The 16,344-nt window shown below is 30.7% G+C and overlaps 1 protein-coding gene across 2 annotated transcripts in view; it reads left to right on the top strand.

Moving 5' to 3' along the window:
- Positions 1 to 415: 415 nt before the first annotated feature.
- Nipbl (NIPBL cohesin loading factor) overlaps positions 416 to 16,344 on the top strand; it is a 101,516-nt gene continuing 85,587 nt past the window's right edge. For both annotated transcript variants that reach the window (XM_015496355.2, XM_048802888.1), the window contains exons 1-7: positions 416 to 675; positions 2,916 to 3,081; positions 5,238 to 5,365; positions 8,596 to 8,695; positions 9,365 to 9,516; positions 13,668 to 13,828; positions 14,571 to 14,667. In XM_015496355.2, coding sequence (XP_015351841.1) covers positions 612 to 675; positions 2,916 to 3,081; positions 5,238 to 5,365; positions 8,596 to 8,695; positions 9,365 to 9,516; positions 13,668 to 13,828; positions 14,571 to 14,667 — 868 coding nt within the window. In that variant the 5' untranslated portion in view covers positions 416 to 611. The remainder of the gene's footprint in view (positions 676 to 2,915; positions 3,082 to 5,237; positions 5,366 to 8,595; positions 8,696 to 9,364; positions 9,517 to 13,667; positions 13,829 to 14,570; positions 14,668 to 16,344) is intronic.

Here is a 16,344-nt window from a genome sequence, read left to right as displayed (position 1 = left end):
GACGTTTATACAAATGGGAAAGTACAAAATAGATTGAGGATAATCTGATTAGATAAGCTGGGTTGGAGAGTATGGTTTATATAGGGGGGTATTAAGAGACATAACTAGATAGGCAAGCTAAAGTCAGATAATGAAGTCAAATTTTAATATGTTTGTAGTGTAGAAAGAAATTATAGTGCTTGTCAAGGTTGGTTGGGTAAGCAAGTACCCCTCTCTGGCAATGCAATCCAGTGGTTAAGAAAGAGATTCTGGAGCCACATTGTTTTGAGTTGTAATTCTGGCTTCACTAGTTATTTTAAACTGTAAGTAAATTTCTTCATCAATCAAATGCAGAACACATAATAAATACTTTACAGGGTTTTTGTTAGGACTAAATAACTTAATATATGTAGAGTGAATGGTATGTGGATAATGACTTACTGTTGTATAGATAGAAAAAACAAAAGAAAAATTGTTTACATTAAGCATTAGTCTAGTATTAATATATTCAACATATTTCTACAAATAATTGTTTTTTTTGTGTGTGTTGCAGTGTTTGGGAAATGGGAAGTAATGACAGCTGGCACCTGAACTGAGTACTTTTATAATAAACACCATTCCAGAACTTCAGGATGAATGGGGATATGCCCCATGTCCCCATAACTACTCTTGCGGGGATTGCTAGTCTAACAGACCGTAAGTTTGGTTAATTATCTAATTTAAGTTCTAGTGTGTGTTAACATTGATTTTTAGAGAAATTGTTACAAAAATTATCTTTAATGTTATAAATAACAAAAATTAAGATTTTAGATTTTACTGACATAATTTTCTTTGACTTATTGGCACATCTGTGGAACTAGCAAAATTAGTGTGCCAAATAATTATAGATACAACCTTAATTTCTGTTTCCTTTTATGAACCCATTAAGAAATGGTAACATGTGATGATAAAAGTTTTTATTCAGTAAAAGGATGAATGCAAAAGAGAAGATGATGCAAAACTTTTAAGAAATGCCCAAACTGAAGAGACACAGGTTTGCAAATAAGATTTAATGTGGACTTTTTTTTTTTAAAGAGAGAGAGAGAGAGAGAATTTTTTTTTAAAGCGAGAAAAAGAGAATTTTTTAATATTTATTTTTTAGTTTTCGGCGGACACAACATCTTTGTTTGTATGTGGTGCTGAGGATCGAACCCGGGCCTCACGCATGACAGGCGAGCGTGCTGCCGCTTGAGCCACATCCCCAGCCCTAATGTGGACTTTTTAAAAAATTTTAGAGAAACAGTAATCGAAACTGCCTTTCATGAAAGAAGATTTGATAGCCCTCCTCACCTAATTTCTTAAAGATGTTTATTTTGAATGTTGCATTGAAAAATCTCTTCGAGTTTGTCATAGATAACAGCAGCCTAGTTTACTCTGAACACTGGAACTTAAAGAACATTGTCAGTGTTTTTTTGAAACTTATTTAATGTTACACAGATTTTTAAAGGAATCATTCTTTCTTGTTGGCATCTCTCACTATTCTTTGCCCTTGTGGATTTGATGCAAAATCTGCTACCCATAATGTTGGTCCCTATGTCATTCTATCTATTTAAATATAGGGGAAAAAGAAATGATAGAGGAAAGGGTAGAGAGTGAGAACATGGCATACTTTTCTTTGTATAGCATTATTCAAGATAAGGAGCTTTATAATAAAACTACAAGAAGTAACTTATCAAGAAATGTGATTTGGGGGCTGGGGTTGAGGCTCAGTGGTAGAGCACTCGCCTAACACATGCGAGGCCCTGGGTTCAATCCTCAGCACCACATAAAAATAAATAAATAAAATAAAGGTATTGTGTCCAACTGCAACTAAAAATAATATTAAAAAAAAGAAATGTGATTTGGTTTCAATGTAATAAAATAGGTGACAGACTACAACTGTGAGCTTAGGAAACTAGCATGACTAGTTTATAGCATCTGAATTAACAAGAAAGTAGCTGGTTGGACTAGCATAACTTTTGTAAACTGGCTGTAGTTTTTGTTATTACTTTGTTATTGATAAGGCATAAACTCTAACATGCAGGAGTACAAAACTAGATATACTAGCTGGAATTTCCTTTTGGTTTTTCTCTCCATCATTTCTGATGTACTTCATATTTTTAAATTTGTCTTCCCACTAAGCCCCTATTTATTAAGTAATAATTAGTTTTCTTAATTAAAAAACCTATTAAATTATCTTCTGGGATTGAGCAGTAAGATAATTATATTGTAGAGTTGTTTAGTTATTAAGCCAAAAACAAAGATATCTGACATTTTAGTTTTTTCAACCTTTAGTTTACACAAATGAACAGATTTCCTTTAGATGAAGAGATATTAAATAACCGAATTTAAACTTTTATGAAACATTGATGTTGTTTTGTTATTAGAATAAAGTGAAGAAGAAAGGTTAGAAATTTATAACTTAGATCAGAAATTCTTAGATATCCTTTTTCATCCAGAATGCTGTGCTATGAATATTCTCCTGCTAATGTAAGCTCTTTAATTTTGTAACATTGTTAAGTTTTAAAAAATATACTACATGTGTCTAATGAAGAGTCAGTTATTGTTATTTGGTTCTGATAAGTCATGTAATCAAGAATAAATAGAGTTGCTACCTTGTAAGTTGCCTTACCTTTTGGCTAATAATTTGTTAGGTTAATAAACTGTTAAGAAATGAACAGCAAGCATGAATATTAAGGACCTGAATTTCATTCTTAATAGTTTAATCTATAAGGTCTAAATGATGTTTTGAGGGCATTTCTGGGATTGATTTAGGTTTGTTTGGGGAAAGGAACAACACTTTAATATTTTGTCACATTGATGTTTATAACTTATTTCTAGTACCCAAATGTATGTAAACACTAAAGAGACTTATTCCAGTCATTCCATTTCTAATAATTCGATTTTATTCCAAATAGTCCTGAACCAGCTGCCTCTTCCATCTCCTTTACCTGCTACAACTACAAAGAGCCTTCTCTTTAATGCACGAATAGCAGAAGAGGTGAACTGCCTTTTGGCCTGTAGGGATGATAATTTGGTTTCACAGCTTGTCCATAGCCTCAATCAGGTATCAACAGATCACATGTAAGTACAATCCATTTTACAACTAAAACAAAGTAAAAAGTTTGGGTCTTACTAAGAGAATCTGTATTCCTTGTTTTCTGTATTATTTTTAAAAATTTTAGATGTATAGCTTATTTTTAAAATACATCAGTATTCATACACAGCCTTCTGTGTCAAGATATTAATGAGATTTAAACAGGCCATACTTACTTTGTAACAATAGTTTTAACCTCCCTGTAATTCTATGGAGATCTTTTCAACTCTTTTGAAATTAACTTGGGTTTCCATCAGCTATGCAGATATCATAAAACTATCTCATTTTTTCCTGTTATTGCTAAAGTATTTAAAAATTCACAGACACTACAGAATATGCTATTAGGTTTATTTGGAGTAAGCCTAATATGTCTTTCATGAGAAGTTTGATAAGAATTCAAGAGCTGTGTTAGATTTCCATCTCTGTGACCAGAATACCTGGGGAAATCGAGGAAGTAAAAAATTTTGGCTCACAGTTTCAGAGGTTTCTGTCCGTGATTATATGGCCTCATCACTGTTCACCTCTCTCTGGTGAGGCAGAACGTTCAAGTCAGGGAGCATAAGACAAAACAGAGCTGCTCACCCTCTGACAACCAGGAACCAGAAAGCAAAGAAGGGGCAGGCTGCCAGTGACCTACTTCCTCAAAGTAGGCTGCCTCCTATAGTTTCTGTCCCCCAGACCCCCACAATAGTCCATTCAATTATGAACCCATTATTGGTAAGGTCTGAGCCCTCGTGATCCAGTCATTTCCCAAAACCACACTTGAACATTGCTGCATTTGTGGCCCATCCTTCAATATTGAAGTCTTTGGGAAACCTTTTAGATCTAAACCATAACAAGAACTAACTCCATGAAAGGCTACAACAGAATTTGGGACTAATTTATTTTAAGATTTACTATAACGTCCAAACATGGGTATGTATTCTCATGCAGTAGATTTTTTTAAGGTAAAATTATCTTAAATTATATGTATTTACTTCTTTAAATGTATTTTTCTTAACTTCAGAAACAGTGTATGACTTACCATATCCTTAACACAAAAACGTATTAAACATTAAAATTTTCCATTCTTAGCCTTTCATGTCCTACTACACAATAGTACTCATATAATCTTCCACTCTTTATTATTATTATTATTTTTTTTTAATTTCAAGATTCATTACTCAGAGGAATGAAGATAAAGCACATTATATTGCAGAGTTCTCTGTTATTTGGTACAATGCATATTTTGGGGCCATTTTTAAAGTGGATATCTCTAAGATGAAATATTTCCTAAATGTGAATATTCTGATAATCTGAGAAATGATTGGTTAAAAATCAGAAGTGATACTAATTAATATATTGTCATTCCAGAAATTTTACAATGTCTAAATATTTTAAAATTTTTTATACCTGTACCTAATTATGGAACAGTTTTTAGCAAATATTTAAAGAGGAAGGGGAAATAGCACATATATCATTAGGATTTATTTTAGGAACTCCTTTAAGAAATTTATTGAGTCTTATTATTGGATGCCATCTTTATAGGTTTTTATTGTTGGATCCATTGAGTATAGAATAGTGATATATAGAAAACATTGCCTATATTTTGTTTTACCATCACTTTCTAAGGTTGTCAGTTTAATTTGTTACTTGGAAGTTTATTGAAAATTGCTACTATATTTGACCATTTGTTTGGTCCCCACCCTGTGCACACACCACAAGTTTATTTAAGAAGATAGTATAGATTACACAACCTTTCCATCTTATCTTAATGGTCATGGCAACTGTATTTCACTTGGGGATATTTCCCAGGAAGCCAGACTCATTCACATAAGAGAGAAAAAATATATCCCAAGCCCAAAAAATATATTCCAATCCTATCCTTTCATTATTTTAAGTAGTTTAGAGTATGGTCTGCTTATTTTCTTATTTTAAAACTAATGTGAATATTTTTAAGTAAGTTCATAGTTCTATAATATAATGTTTGGGACTTTTTTTCTCCTGTGCATAAAGTAAAATAGAAAAAGTTGTTGTTTTTAATAAGTCTGTTTCTTCCAGGGGTAGCCGTTTTGAAAATCCATGCTTTTGTACATTCTCAAATCATTTGTTTTTATCCAATAAATCTTTTGAAATAAATCAATGTTTATTTTTTCAATGCCAGAGAGTTGAAAGATAACCTTGGCAGTGATGATCCTGAAGGCGATATACCAGTCTTATTGCAGGCGGTCCTGGCAAGGAGTCCTAATGTTTTCAGGGAGAAAAGCATGCAGAACAGATATGTACAAAGTGGTGAGGTTCTTAATTATTTTATTTTATTTTTATGGGTCCTATATAGAATTTGTTTTACACATAATTAAATACAAATGCATTCTCTAATGAGCTGGCTTATTACCTAGGAATGCCTGTTTGAACCTTAAATCAAGCCAAGAATAAGGAGGAAACAAATTGATAATATTCTTGTGTTTTAATGGGTAACTAAATTAATTGTGAATTAGAGCTATAAGAGTATTTTGATAAGTGTTTGGGGATCTATTAGTTTATTCAGTGAGCTTTAGAAATTTATTTCAGATCATAGAGTTGACTTGAAAGAACTCTACATCAAATAATAAAAGTATTTGAAAAGTTTTTGAACATATTATATATATATATATATATAAATAATACCAAGTATTAGTTTTATTACTGATTGTGATTATATTCATCTAGTAATTGATTTAATATCCCTGGTGCTTTAACAATAGAAAATTGGTTTACAGTAAATATTATTAAAGAAAGATGTATTTATAATAAGTATTACTAACATTATAAAAATATCCAATACACATACATATATATTTATCTATTTTATTTATTTTTGGCATGAAGGATTGAACCCAAGGGCACTTAAGCACTGAACCTTATTTTGAGGCTTTTTTTTTTTTTTTGAGACAGAGTCTTGCTAAGTTGCTCAGAGCTTTTCTAAGTTGTTGAGGCTGGCTTCTAACCTGTGATCCTTCTGCCCCAGCCTCCTGAACTGCTGGGATTATGGGCACATGCTACCACGTGTAGCACAGATAAAACATTTATTTACTTGGATAATACCTTTAGATTAGAGACGTTGTGTTCTAGAGCTTATTGAATTTGGCAAGTCCAGGTGCTTTCTTGGCTCTCAAGACTAAAGTAGTCAGGGAGGGAATACTTTACACAATTCTGTAAGGTCAACCTACTTAATGACTAGTTGTATTCATTAATATTGTCACATTTAGTCTTGTTTACTTTATTGGTAGCATCTTTATAAAACTTCTCATTTTATTTTCTAGTTTTATGTGTGTGTTTTCATAGTATTGCTTGTTTATTTTATGTATTTGGATGTGAGTTATATTTTTAAAGCAATTGCATAGATTCCATCTATTCCCTAGAATGCAACCATGGAAATAACTCTGCCCAACTTACCTTTCAGCAACTTGGGAACAGTTGTATAGACAAGGACTTACACTAATAAGCTAGATTACAGTAGTAGTGCTTTCTAGAGGAATAGTCACACTGAAAGATAAGATAGGGATAATTGGTTGGAAGAAAGTTTAATAAGAGTATTAAGTCTTAGAGAATATCAGTAAATATAATATTGGCTAAAGAAAGTTATCCAAACTGTTAATACTACATTTTTATAATCTATATGTTTGAATATTTAATTTGGATAGTAAATCACTCTTAAGAAGTTTTAGGTCATTCACTTTTCAGTCATATTCTTTGTGTTTTGTGCTATATACGCTTGCTTTTTTAGTCCAAAATGTTGTTTTATTTCTACATATCCTAGTTTTTAAAAACACAAACTATCATTTAAAAATTAACTGATTAGGGCTGGAGTTGTGGCTCAGTGGTAGAGCACTTGCCTAGTACGTGTGAGGCCCTGGGATCAATTCTCAGCACCACATTATAAATAAATAAAATAAAGGTCTATTGACAACTAAAACAATATATTAAAAGAAAAAAAATTTTAAATTAACTGATTAATTTTTAAATTAATTGTGATTTTTTTAAGGCATTTTCCTGGTAATGGGATTTAAAATTTTAAAAGTTTATTTTTTGATTGCTAAATGTCAGTATGAGTCACATGTGGAAAAAACTTAATAATATGCAAGTCACTTCAATCATAGGTATTTGGAACTTGAGCTAATCTGAAAGGACTATTCAAATTTTATTTATCCCTTGTATTTAGAAAACCATTGCTTTCAAACTAGTAATTTCAGCTTGTAAAAATTATAACACCTATTTCATACTATTGCACTACCTCTTTTTTAAAAAAAAATCCATCAACAATAGTTATAGTAATTGAATTATTAAACTATGAAACAAAACAATTTTGTGCTGAATTTGAGTAAATAGAAAGAAAGAAGCCTTTCTTTTTGGAAAGAAAGTTCAGGAATTTAAATTTTTACTACATACATAAGAAAATGCACTATTAGTGGTAGACACTGAGGTAATTTTTGAATCCTGCTATCATTCAGTCATTGACTTGAGCACAGTAGTCTCTTCTGTAGTATTCCTAGAAAATGAACATGTAATTTGTTTGAATATTTTAATGAAATTCCCTTTTCATGTCAATGGCAAGAAATGAAGTTTAGGAATATAATGCTTACAGCTTCCAAACAGAGATTGGCTATAAAAATCATTTTTAAAAATCAGAGATAATAATAGATTCTGTCTTCTATTTTAAAATATCTAAATAACTGAATTTTTGTTTCTCCTAGATAACAAAATGCCATTTGTGTAACAATTGAAAAACAATGTCTAGTGTGAAATAAATATAAGAATTTGAAAACAATCCTCATGCTTTTTGGTTACATATATTCTTTTCATCCTTAAGTAAGAAGGAGTCATTTTGGAAGAGGGAAAAAGTATATTCTGTTTTGCTTCAGAAAGCATTTGGATGCAGATTATAAGAACTGGACTTTGGGCTCATAATTAAAGTAATATTTTAAACCTAGGATTGAACCAAAATGAAGCAAATAGCTTTGTGAGGTTAGGTTCCAAAGAAAGGAAGATGTGTATGATAAACTATTCCCATACAATAAAAAAGCTACCCAAAGTCTAGTAATTGTGTAATGTTTGATTAGAGGTTAGATAATGTGACTTCTAAAATTTCTTTTCATTTCTAAAGCTAAATGATAAAACCTTAAATAAGTAAAATTTAAAAATAATAATAATCAGGACTATGGATGTAGCTCAGTGGTATAGCATTTGCCTAGTATACACAAGGCCCTGGGTTTGATCTCAAAATTAATTGGGTTTTGCACCTCAAAATTAATCATCATCATCATCAACATCATCTCTGTTTCTAGTCTTAAATTACTTTTATAAAAAACGATTTTGTAAATTGGTTCTACTTGAAATTTAAAGTCTTACAGGGTCTATATTTTGAACTTGAAAATGAAAAATATGTCAAAAAAAAGAACTTTTGAATGAGAAAGGATGACTGATTTAAGGAATATTTTACTATTAGAAGAAAATAATATTTAATTTTTTTATGTATTGCATAGGAATGATGATGTCTCAGTATAAACTTTCTCAGAATTCCATGCACAGTAGTCCTGCATCTTCCAATTATCAACAAACCACTATCTCACATAGCCCCTCCAGGTAATATATTTGTGTATGTGTAATTTATTAAGTATTATTTTCTGTGGTAAATATGTTTGTGAATATATAGTATACACATTAAATTAATGAAATACTTAGTCTCATGAATGTGTGCCTTAAAATGTTGTATGCATATTCTAATATAATATGTATGTATATTCTAATATAATAATTGAAGTAGTTCCCATCTTAGTATTTGAATTTCACATAGACAAAAAAAAAAAATGTTTTAGATTAACAGCTAATGTGTTTGGGCTGTTGATAGAACTCAGTGGTAGGACATTTGCCAAGCATGCAGGAAGCACTGAGTTTGATCTCCAGCACCTCAAACAAAACAAAACAAAACCACAAACAAATAAAAAATGATGAATTTGAGATAAATAAGAAATTTGTAGAGTAGATTGTATTTTAAGGATCATAGCTTTGTATCTCTTAATCAAATTGGTACTTTTATGTTGGTTAGCTGAATTACCTCAGTATTTAACTGCTTAGTTGAACCCATATTATGAATTGTGAATGATTTTTGTGTTTTCAACTTTGCAGTTTTCTTTTTGTTTGCATAGACTTTATTATATATATAAATTAGTTAAGAGAATTTTATGACAGTGAAATTTCAAGGGATAGCATGTTTCTTTTCCTGATATTTTTTCTTTGGGGTTTGGGTTATAGCCGGTTTGTGCCACCACAGACAAGCTCTGGGAACAGATTTATGCCACAACAAAATAGCCCAGTGCCTAGTCCATATGCCCCACAAAGTCCTGCAGGATACATGCCATATTCTCATCCTTCAAGTTACACAACACATCCACAGATGCAACAAGGTAAGAAAGTTATTTGTTACTTTATTGGGAATACCTAAATACCTATAGTGCCAAGAAAGTTTATTTTCTTTGTTTTATAATTTTTAAAACAAACTGAAATATTATGTTTAATTGTCAACCTTTATTGTTATATGTCTTAAATCATTTAAAAATGTTACATTTATCAATTGGGAAATTGTCATTTAGGATCTTTCGATCAGGATATTACATAATTATATTTAGTTATGAAATTAAGATCTGTTCTGTTACTTGGACTTTCTTTTTATAATAGCACCAAGCCAAAGAGCAATTAGGATTTAATTGGTAAAGTATATACTGTGAATAACTTTATGTAAGAATTTATCCTATCATAGAGAAAATAAATGATTTTAAGTGCAAAATTTTCTGGTATTAGATTATCAATTCTCAATTTATTGCTAGCTCTCAATATTGTAATATTGATATTATAATGTTCTATTGCTTTCAGTTGCATTTCATGGCTGCTAAATAGTTTATTAGTATAAATGTTTTTTACTTTTTTTGAAAGATACTTAAAAATCAGAAAAAAATTTTGTAATGAATAATTAATAGCAAGTTTTAAACATTTGCTGTCATTCATTACTTCCTGTATGTGTGTTCTTATTTTTTATTATACCCAGAGTCAAAATGTACTTCATTGTTAAACTTTTTAACTTATAAACTTTTAAGCTGAATTATCAAAACAGACAGCTTCCAGTTTTCTAAACATGTGATTTACCTTCCCATTTCCCAAAACTAGATAATTAAATATTAGGTTGAGCCTGTTTTATATACTAACTCAAGGAGAAACAGGAAGAGAAATCACGTTTGGAATATATACAGTTATTGAATTTAGATTGAGTGATAAACAATATGTGTATGTATTATATATGTAGAGTCTTAATATTTATAAAATATTGGCACACAAAGTATGAGGAATTTTTTTTTTTTTTTAAAGAGAGAGAGAGAGAGAATATTTATTTTTTTTAGTTTTCTGCGGACATAACATCTTTGTTTGTATGTGGTGCTGAGGATTGAACCCGGGCCGCACGCATGCCAGGCGAGCGCGCTACCGCTTGAGCCACATCCCCAGCCTGAGGAACATTTTTAATATAATTAATCAGAAAACAGATGACAAAAGATCACATTTGTTCTCTTGTAAATGACCATATACACATCAGTATGTGTAGGAAAGAACATCAGTTTTTACTCTTAAGTTCTATTAATGTTTTTTAGCAAAATAAATTTAGCTTCTTAAAAAGAAACCCAAAAAAATATATGTAGTTGAAGGCCCTGTTCAGTAATGAGTCATTTCTTGAAATTTTCAAATCCTTGAGGAATTTTAAATGTTTCCTAGAGATTGATCCCACCCAGATATTAAAGTTATTCTAAATTAAAAAAAAATAATCTGGAAAGAAATGTGTAAGTCAGTAGAACAAAAGAATTTTTAAAATAGAGCAATTTAGCTTATGAAAAAGATAACATTTAAAACATTTTTTCAACTTTATAAAAAATTTAAGAATGAAGGAAGAGTTTAATCGTGCACAATGAATCCCTTCACCAATGAGCATCATGACACTTTGTCCTTAAATATATCTGTCAAGAGATTTTCCTAAAAAAAAAAGTACAAGAATTTACCATTGAAAAAAAAATTTTAAGAACAGTTCTATAGAATCATCTAATATCTAGTCTACATTCGTTTTAATATATATATATATGTTAAAGACATTTAGAACAATTGGTGAAAATATATATATATATATATATGTTAAAGACATTTAGAACAATATATACATATATAAAGGAAGACTAGTGTATATACATATATATGCTTTTTTTCCTTCTCAAAATATAATGTAATTTCTCACACATCATATTTGTTTTTTTCATCTGTTTTGGCTCTTGGAATTGGCTCTTGGAATCTAAAACAGTTCTATATTATTTTTCCCATCTAATAATTTTTTTTTTATTGAAGAGACTATACCTCTATTTTTGGAGAATATGTTGTATACTAGACTTCATAGTTGGCTTAATTAATTTACTGATATACCCCCTATATATTTTTTTATCAATGGGATGTTAGCTTTAAAGGTTGTATTCATTTTCAAGTACATATTTTTAGCAAGATTATTACATAGGTAATGTGTACTTTATGTTGCATCACATGAGAAAGCATATAATGCCCACTGGTCCAATTAGTTAGAGTGACATTTAGGTAGAGATCATCTGATCACAGTACATATTTTTTCTTTTGCAATTTCTAAGTAATGTGTGGGCTGATATTTTACAATTATAAAAATATCCTATTTCGTATTAATTTTTAACCTAAAGGGTTTAGAATCCAGTGATTCTCATTTCATCAGTTTTTATACTGGTCATTAGAAAATGATGAGATTTTTAATTCTGAAATTCTAAAGATGACATATTTAAATCAGTAAGAATGGATTATTTAATAAACAATGTTGGTGAATGTCTAGGTATTTTGAAATGTTAGTTGGATTCCTGAATTATTTCAAACAAAATTATTCTATAATTATAAGTATGAACTTTTAAATATAATTAACACTTTCAATGAAAACAAGATTTTTAGGAATAAATTTGATAAGAGATGTATAAGACCTTTGTGGAGAAAATTATAAAACTCGTGAAATCATGAAATAAAGGAAGACTTAGAAAATGGAGAGCTATAACATCTTTATGGATGGAAAGACTCATTAGTAGGATAAAGATTATTGTTTTCCCCAAATCTGTAAATTCAATACAGTATTACTAAAAATACCAGTTATTGTGAAACTTAACCTACTTCCAAAAATTCATATAAAAGAATGAAAGTTCAAGAGTAGGATAATATTGGGTTGGGGCTGTAGCTTGGTGGCATAGCACTTGCTGAGCATATGTGAGGCACTAGATTCAATTCTCAGCACCATATAAAAATAAATTTAAAAAACTGTATTGTGTCCATCTACAACTAAAAAGAATAGAATAATATTTTTAAAAGGCAAGTCATATAAGCTAACAGGAATCAAGATTTGTTAAAATATTAGTACATGTATGGGAAGAAAAACATTGTTACTTTCGTTGAACATGATGAAGCATCTAGGAATATACCCATATCAAATAAAAATGTTATACATATGGTATTATATTTTAACATGGGAAAGAATTATTTTTTAATTAATGGTATGAAATAATTAGATACTCATAGAAAAAAGTAAAACTGGATCACTATTATAAATTATACATGGATTAAAGATCTTCATGTGAAATTATCAAACTTTTACAAGAAAATGTAGGAGACTGCCCTTTTATAACTGTGTTAAGGAGAGACCTGAATGGCCAATATACATGAAAAGATGCTTAGATTCTCTAGTAATCAAGAAAATACACATTACAGTGACCATCATGATGACAAAAATTATTGGCAGATAGTCAGAATTATCATATAATACTGATGAATATAAGTAGCTACTTGGTAATATTTAGTAAGATTTTAATATGGGCATATGCAGTCATTTTACTTGAATTGATTCCCAGAGTTCATATTATTTGTAAAAAGATCCATGTATAAGATTATACATTGCAACATTGTTTATGAGAGCCAAAAATTGAAAGCAATCTTCATGTCCCAATATAACAATTAATAAATTGTGTACATTATACAGAATATATGTAATTATTTATTTAACACAAATGAAATACAACTACATATTTAACAAATGGGTATGCTTCAATATAATGAGTTCAAAGGCAAGTTATAGAAAGATATATAAATGTGCCATTTACAATGTTGTAACCCCCAAAATGCCATGTATTATTTAGGAATATATTCATTTTCAATAAAAGTGTAAATATATGCGTAGGTAGAGTGAACTCTTACGTCAAAATAGTAGTTACTTCTAGGAAATATGGGGAAGGGAATAGAGGAAAGGAATATACAAATACAGAGATACAACCATACCTGTAATATTTTACTTTTCAAAAATAGATCTGAATGATATCTGACACAGTTTGATCAAATTGAGAATCAATATATGAGTGTTCATTTTATATTATTCTCTATAAGTTCTGCATGCTTAAAATTTTTCTTGTGAACAGTTGTTCTCTAAGAATTTTAAAAGTTTATTTTTATAAACCTGTTTTTATTCTTATTCTAGCATCAGTATCAAGTCCCATTGTTGCAGGTGGTTTGAGAAACATACATGATAATAAAGTGTCTGGTCCGTTATCTGGCAATTCAGCTAATCATCATGCTGATAATCCTAGACATGGCTCAAGTGACGACTACCTACACATGGTGCACAGGCTAAGTAGTGACGTATGTAATATGTTATCATTAAGGTAATAAAATAATTCTAGTGTTTGTCACATAACCTAGCATTTTTACTCCACAATTTAAAGGACACCAACTGTCCATAATTCTTGTGTATCAAGAATTATGCTAGGTACTGAAAGTCTGTTAACATGGTTCCTGTACCCAGAGTTCCAGTCTAGACCAGTGTTAACTTTCTATTTTAATTTAATACTGCTTACACCAAAATAGTGTCTTTAAATAATGACCCTTTATTTATTAGTACCTGGCTCCTCTTCTCAGTACAAAGTGTTTTTTTTTTCCTTCCCTGAAATTTAATGTTGCCTTGGTGTTATTAAAATACTTGATACATTAAAAATTTGCTTTATTGTGGATTTGGCTATATTTTCATGTAAGCTACATATATTACATATATTTAAGGATAACAGATAACAATGGATTCTGCCCTGAAGACATGTGTAGCCTTGTAGACTGTTCCTAGCTTTTTTGTAGAAAATGGCAAACCAAAATGGAGCATATGAGTAATACCAGTTTTCTTATTTATTGCCATGCTTAGACTATTGATTTTTTGGATACAATTTCAGTTCTTTAAAGATATATCAGGAAGAAAACAGGGAAGTGCAGAAGAACTATGCTATTAAATTCCAGCACTTTACCTGTCATTAATTTATGTCTTTTACTGGTTTTCTAAGATATCTATAAAACCTCTCCTAGCATGCAAAATACAAATTTTGTACTCTGGTCATAGGATGGAGATTCTTCAACAATGAGAAATGCTGCACCTTTTCCTTTGAGGTCTCCACAGCCAGTATGCTCCCCTGCTGGAAGCGATGGAACCCCTAAAGGTATTATTTGAATTAAAAACTTCCTTCAGCATATTTAAACTCAAGTAAATAACTAAAACCTTTTTAAAAAGATACCAGATGTTACTATCTTGTTTTTAGCTGAAGAAGAAGAAGTAGTAAACCTGCCTTTAAGCAGGTCTCAATCAGGGGATTTAAATTTGTCTCTATTTTTTTGATTTATTCATCAACCATATTCTTTAAATCCCAGTTAACCCTTTGATACTGTTTTCAGGTGTATCCGCTATTGTTCTCAATAACAAATCCAGTGATCTTTTCATACCACAGCTTTTTTATTTTTTTAACATATATTTTTTTAAGTTGTTGATAGACCTTTATTTAATTATTATATGCGGTGCTGAGAATGGAACCCAGTGCCTTATGCATGCCAGGCAAATGTGCTATCGCTGAGCCATAGCCACAGCCACAGCCCTCAAACCACAACTTCTTAATTTCTCTTAAATATTTGAAATGTTTGATCAGTCGTCATCACTTTCAACTCTAAAAAAGCCTATTTCATACTAAGCTCACCTGCTTTTCTCCTGGTCTTTTGATTGATGTTTTTTCTCTTCCCTTTTCTTCTTTCTATTCTCCTCCTCGTTTTTCTTTTTTCTTTTTAAGTCTTTTCCCTACTCTCATTTCTCAAAATTTCTGGCATTGTACTTTTTATTTAACTACCGTTGTGGTTTTTTTCTTGGCTCTTTTACTCAGGTGGTGTTGTTTTATACTGGGGAGTAATCCCAGGTATACATTACCACTGAGCCACACCCCCAACCCTATTTGTTTATTTTTTTAAAATTTTACCTTTTTAGTTGTAGATGGACATAATACCTTTATTTTATTTATTTATTTTTAAACTTTTGGGGGTTGTATATGGACTCTCCATGCTTTTTTTGTTTTTATGTGGTGCTAGGATGGAACCCAGAGGCAAGTGCTCTACCGCTGAGCTACAACTCCAGCCCTATTTTATTTATTTTTATGTGGTACTGAGGATCGAACCCCATGCCTCACATGCATGGCAAACCTGCACCAGTGAACTACAACCCTAGCCCCTTTATTTTTTATTTTGAAACAGGGTCTTACTAAGTTGCTGAAGCTAGCCTTAAATTTGTGATCATCCTGCATCATTCTCCCCTGTTGCTACTATTACAGGTGTGCACCACCATGCCTGACTTTCTTTTACTCAGTTTTGATGGCAACATTGATTGCTTTTGGGAATAAGGCTCCTAAATTAATCTTTGGCTCTAGTGTTGTCTCCAAAGTTATAATGTTTCTTTTCCAGGCAAAATGTTCTTATACCTACTGTATTTCAAATTTATTTTCAGCATTATTCTGCTATTCCTCTCTCTCTTAATATAATTCGAGTCCTGCATTATCTTGACTTAAAATTTTGAAGTCATCATAATTCTTTATTTACCAAATATATCCTGTTCTGTTACCTTCCTAAATCTCACATCTGCTTTCATTTCTGCTTGTTAAAATTCTATCTGTTCTTCTAGGTCTCCGTTAAGTGTTAATCTTTGAGCCAAGCTCAGTGACTCACGCCTATAATCCCAGCAGCTCCAGAGGCTGAGGAGGAAAGTTCAAAGCCAGCCTCAGCAAATTAGCAAGGCCCTAAGCAACTCAGTGAGACTCTGTCTAAATAAAATACAAAAAAAAAAAAAAAAAAAAAAAAAAACA

This window comes from Marmota marmota, unplaced genomic scaffold, assembly GCF_001458135.2.
Source record: "Marmota marmota marmota unplaced genomic scaffold, marMar, whole genome shotgun sequence".
Lineage (NCBI taxonomy): Eukaryota > Metazoa > Chordata > Mammalia > Rodentia > Sciuridae > Marmota > Marmota marmota.
The sequence above is the reverse complement of the archived record's forward strand: the minus strand, read 5'-3'. Positions and strand labels throughout refer to the sequence as shown.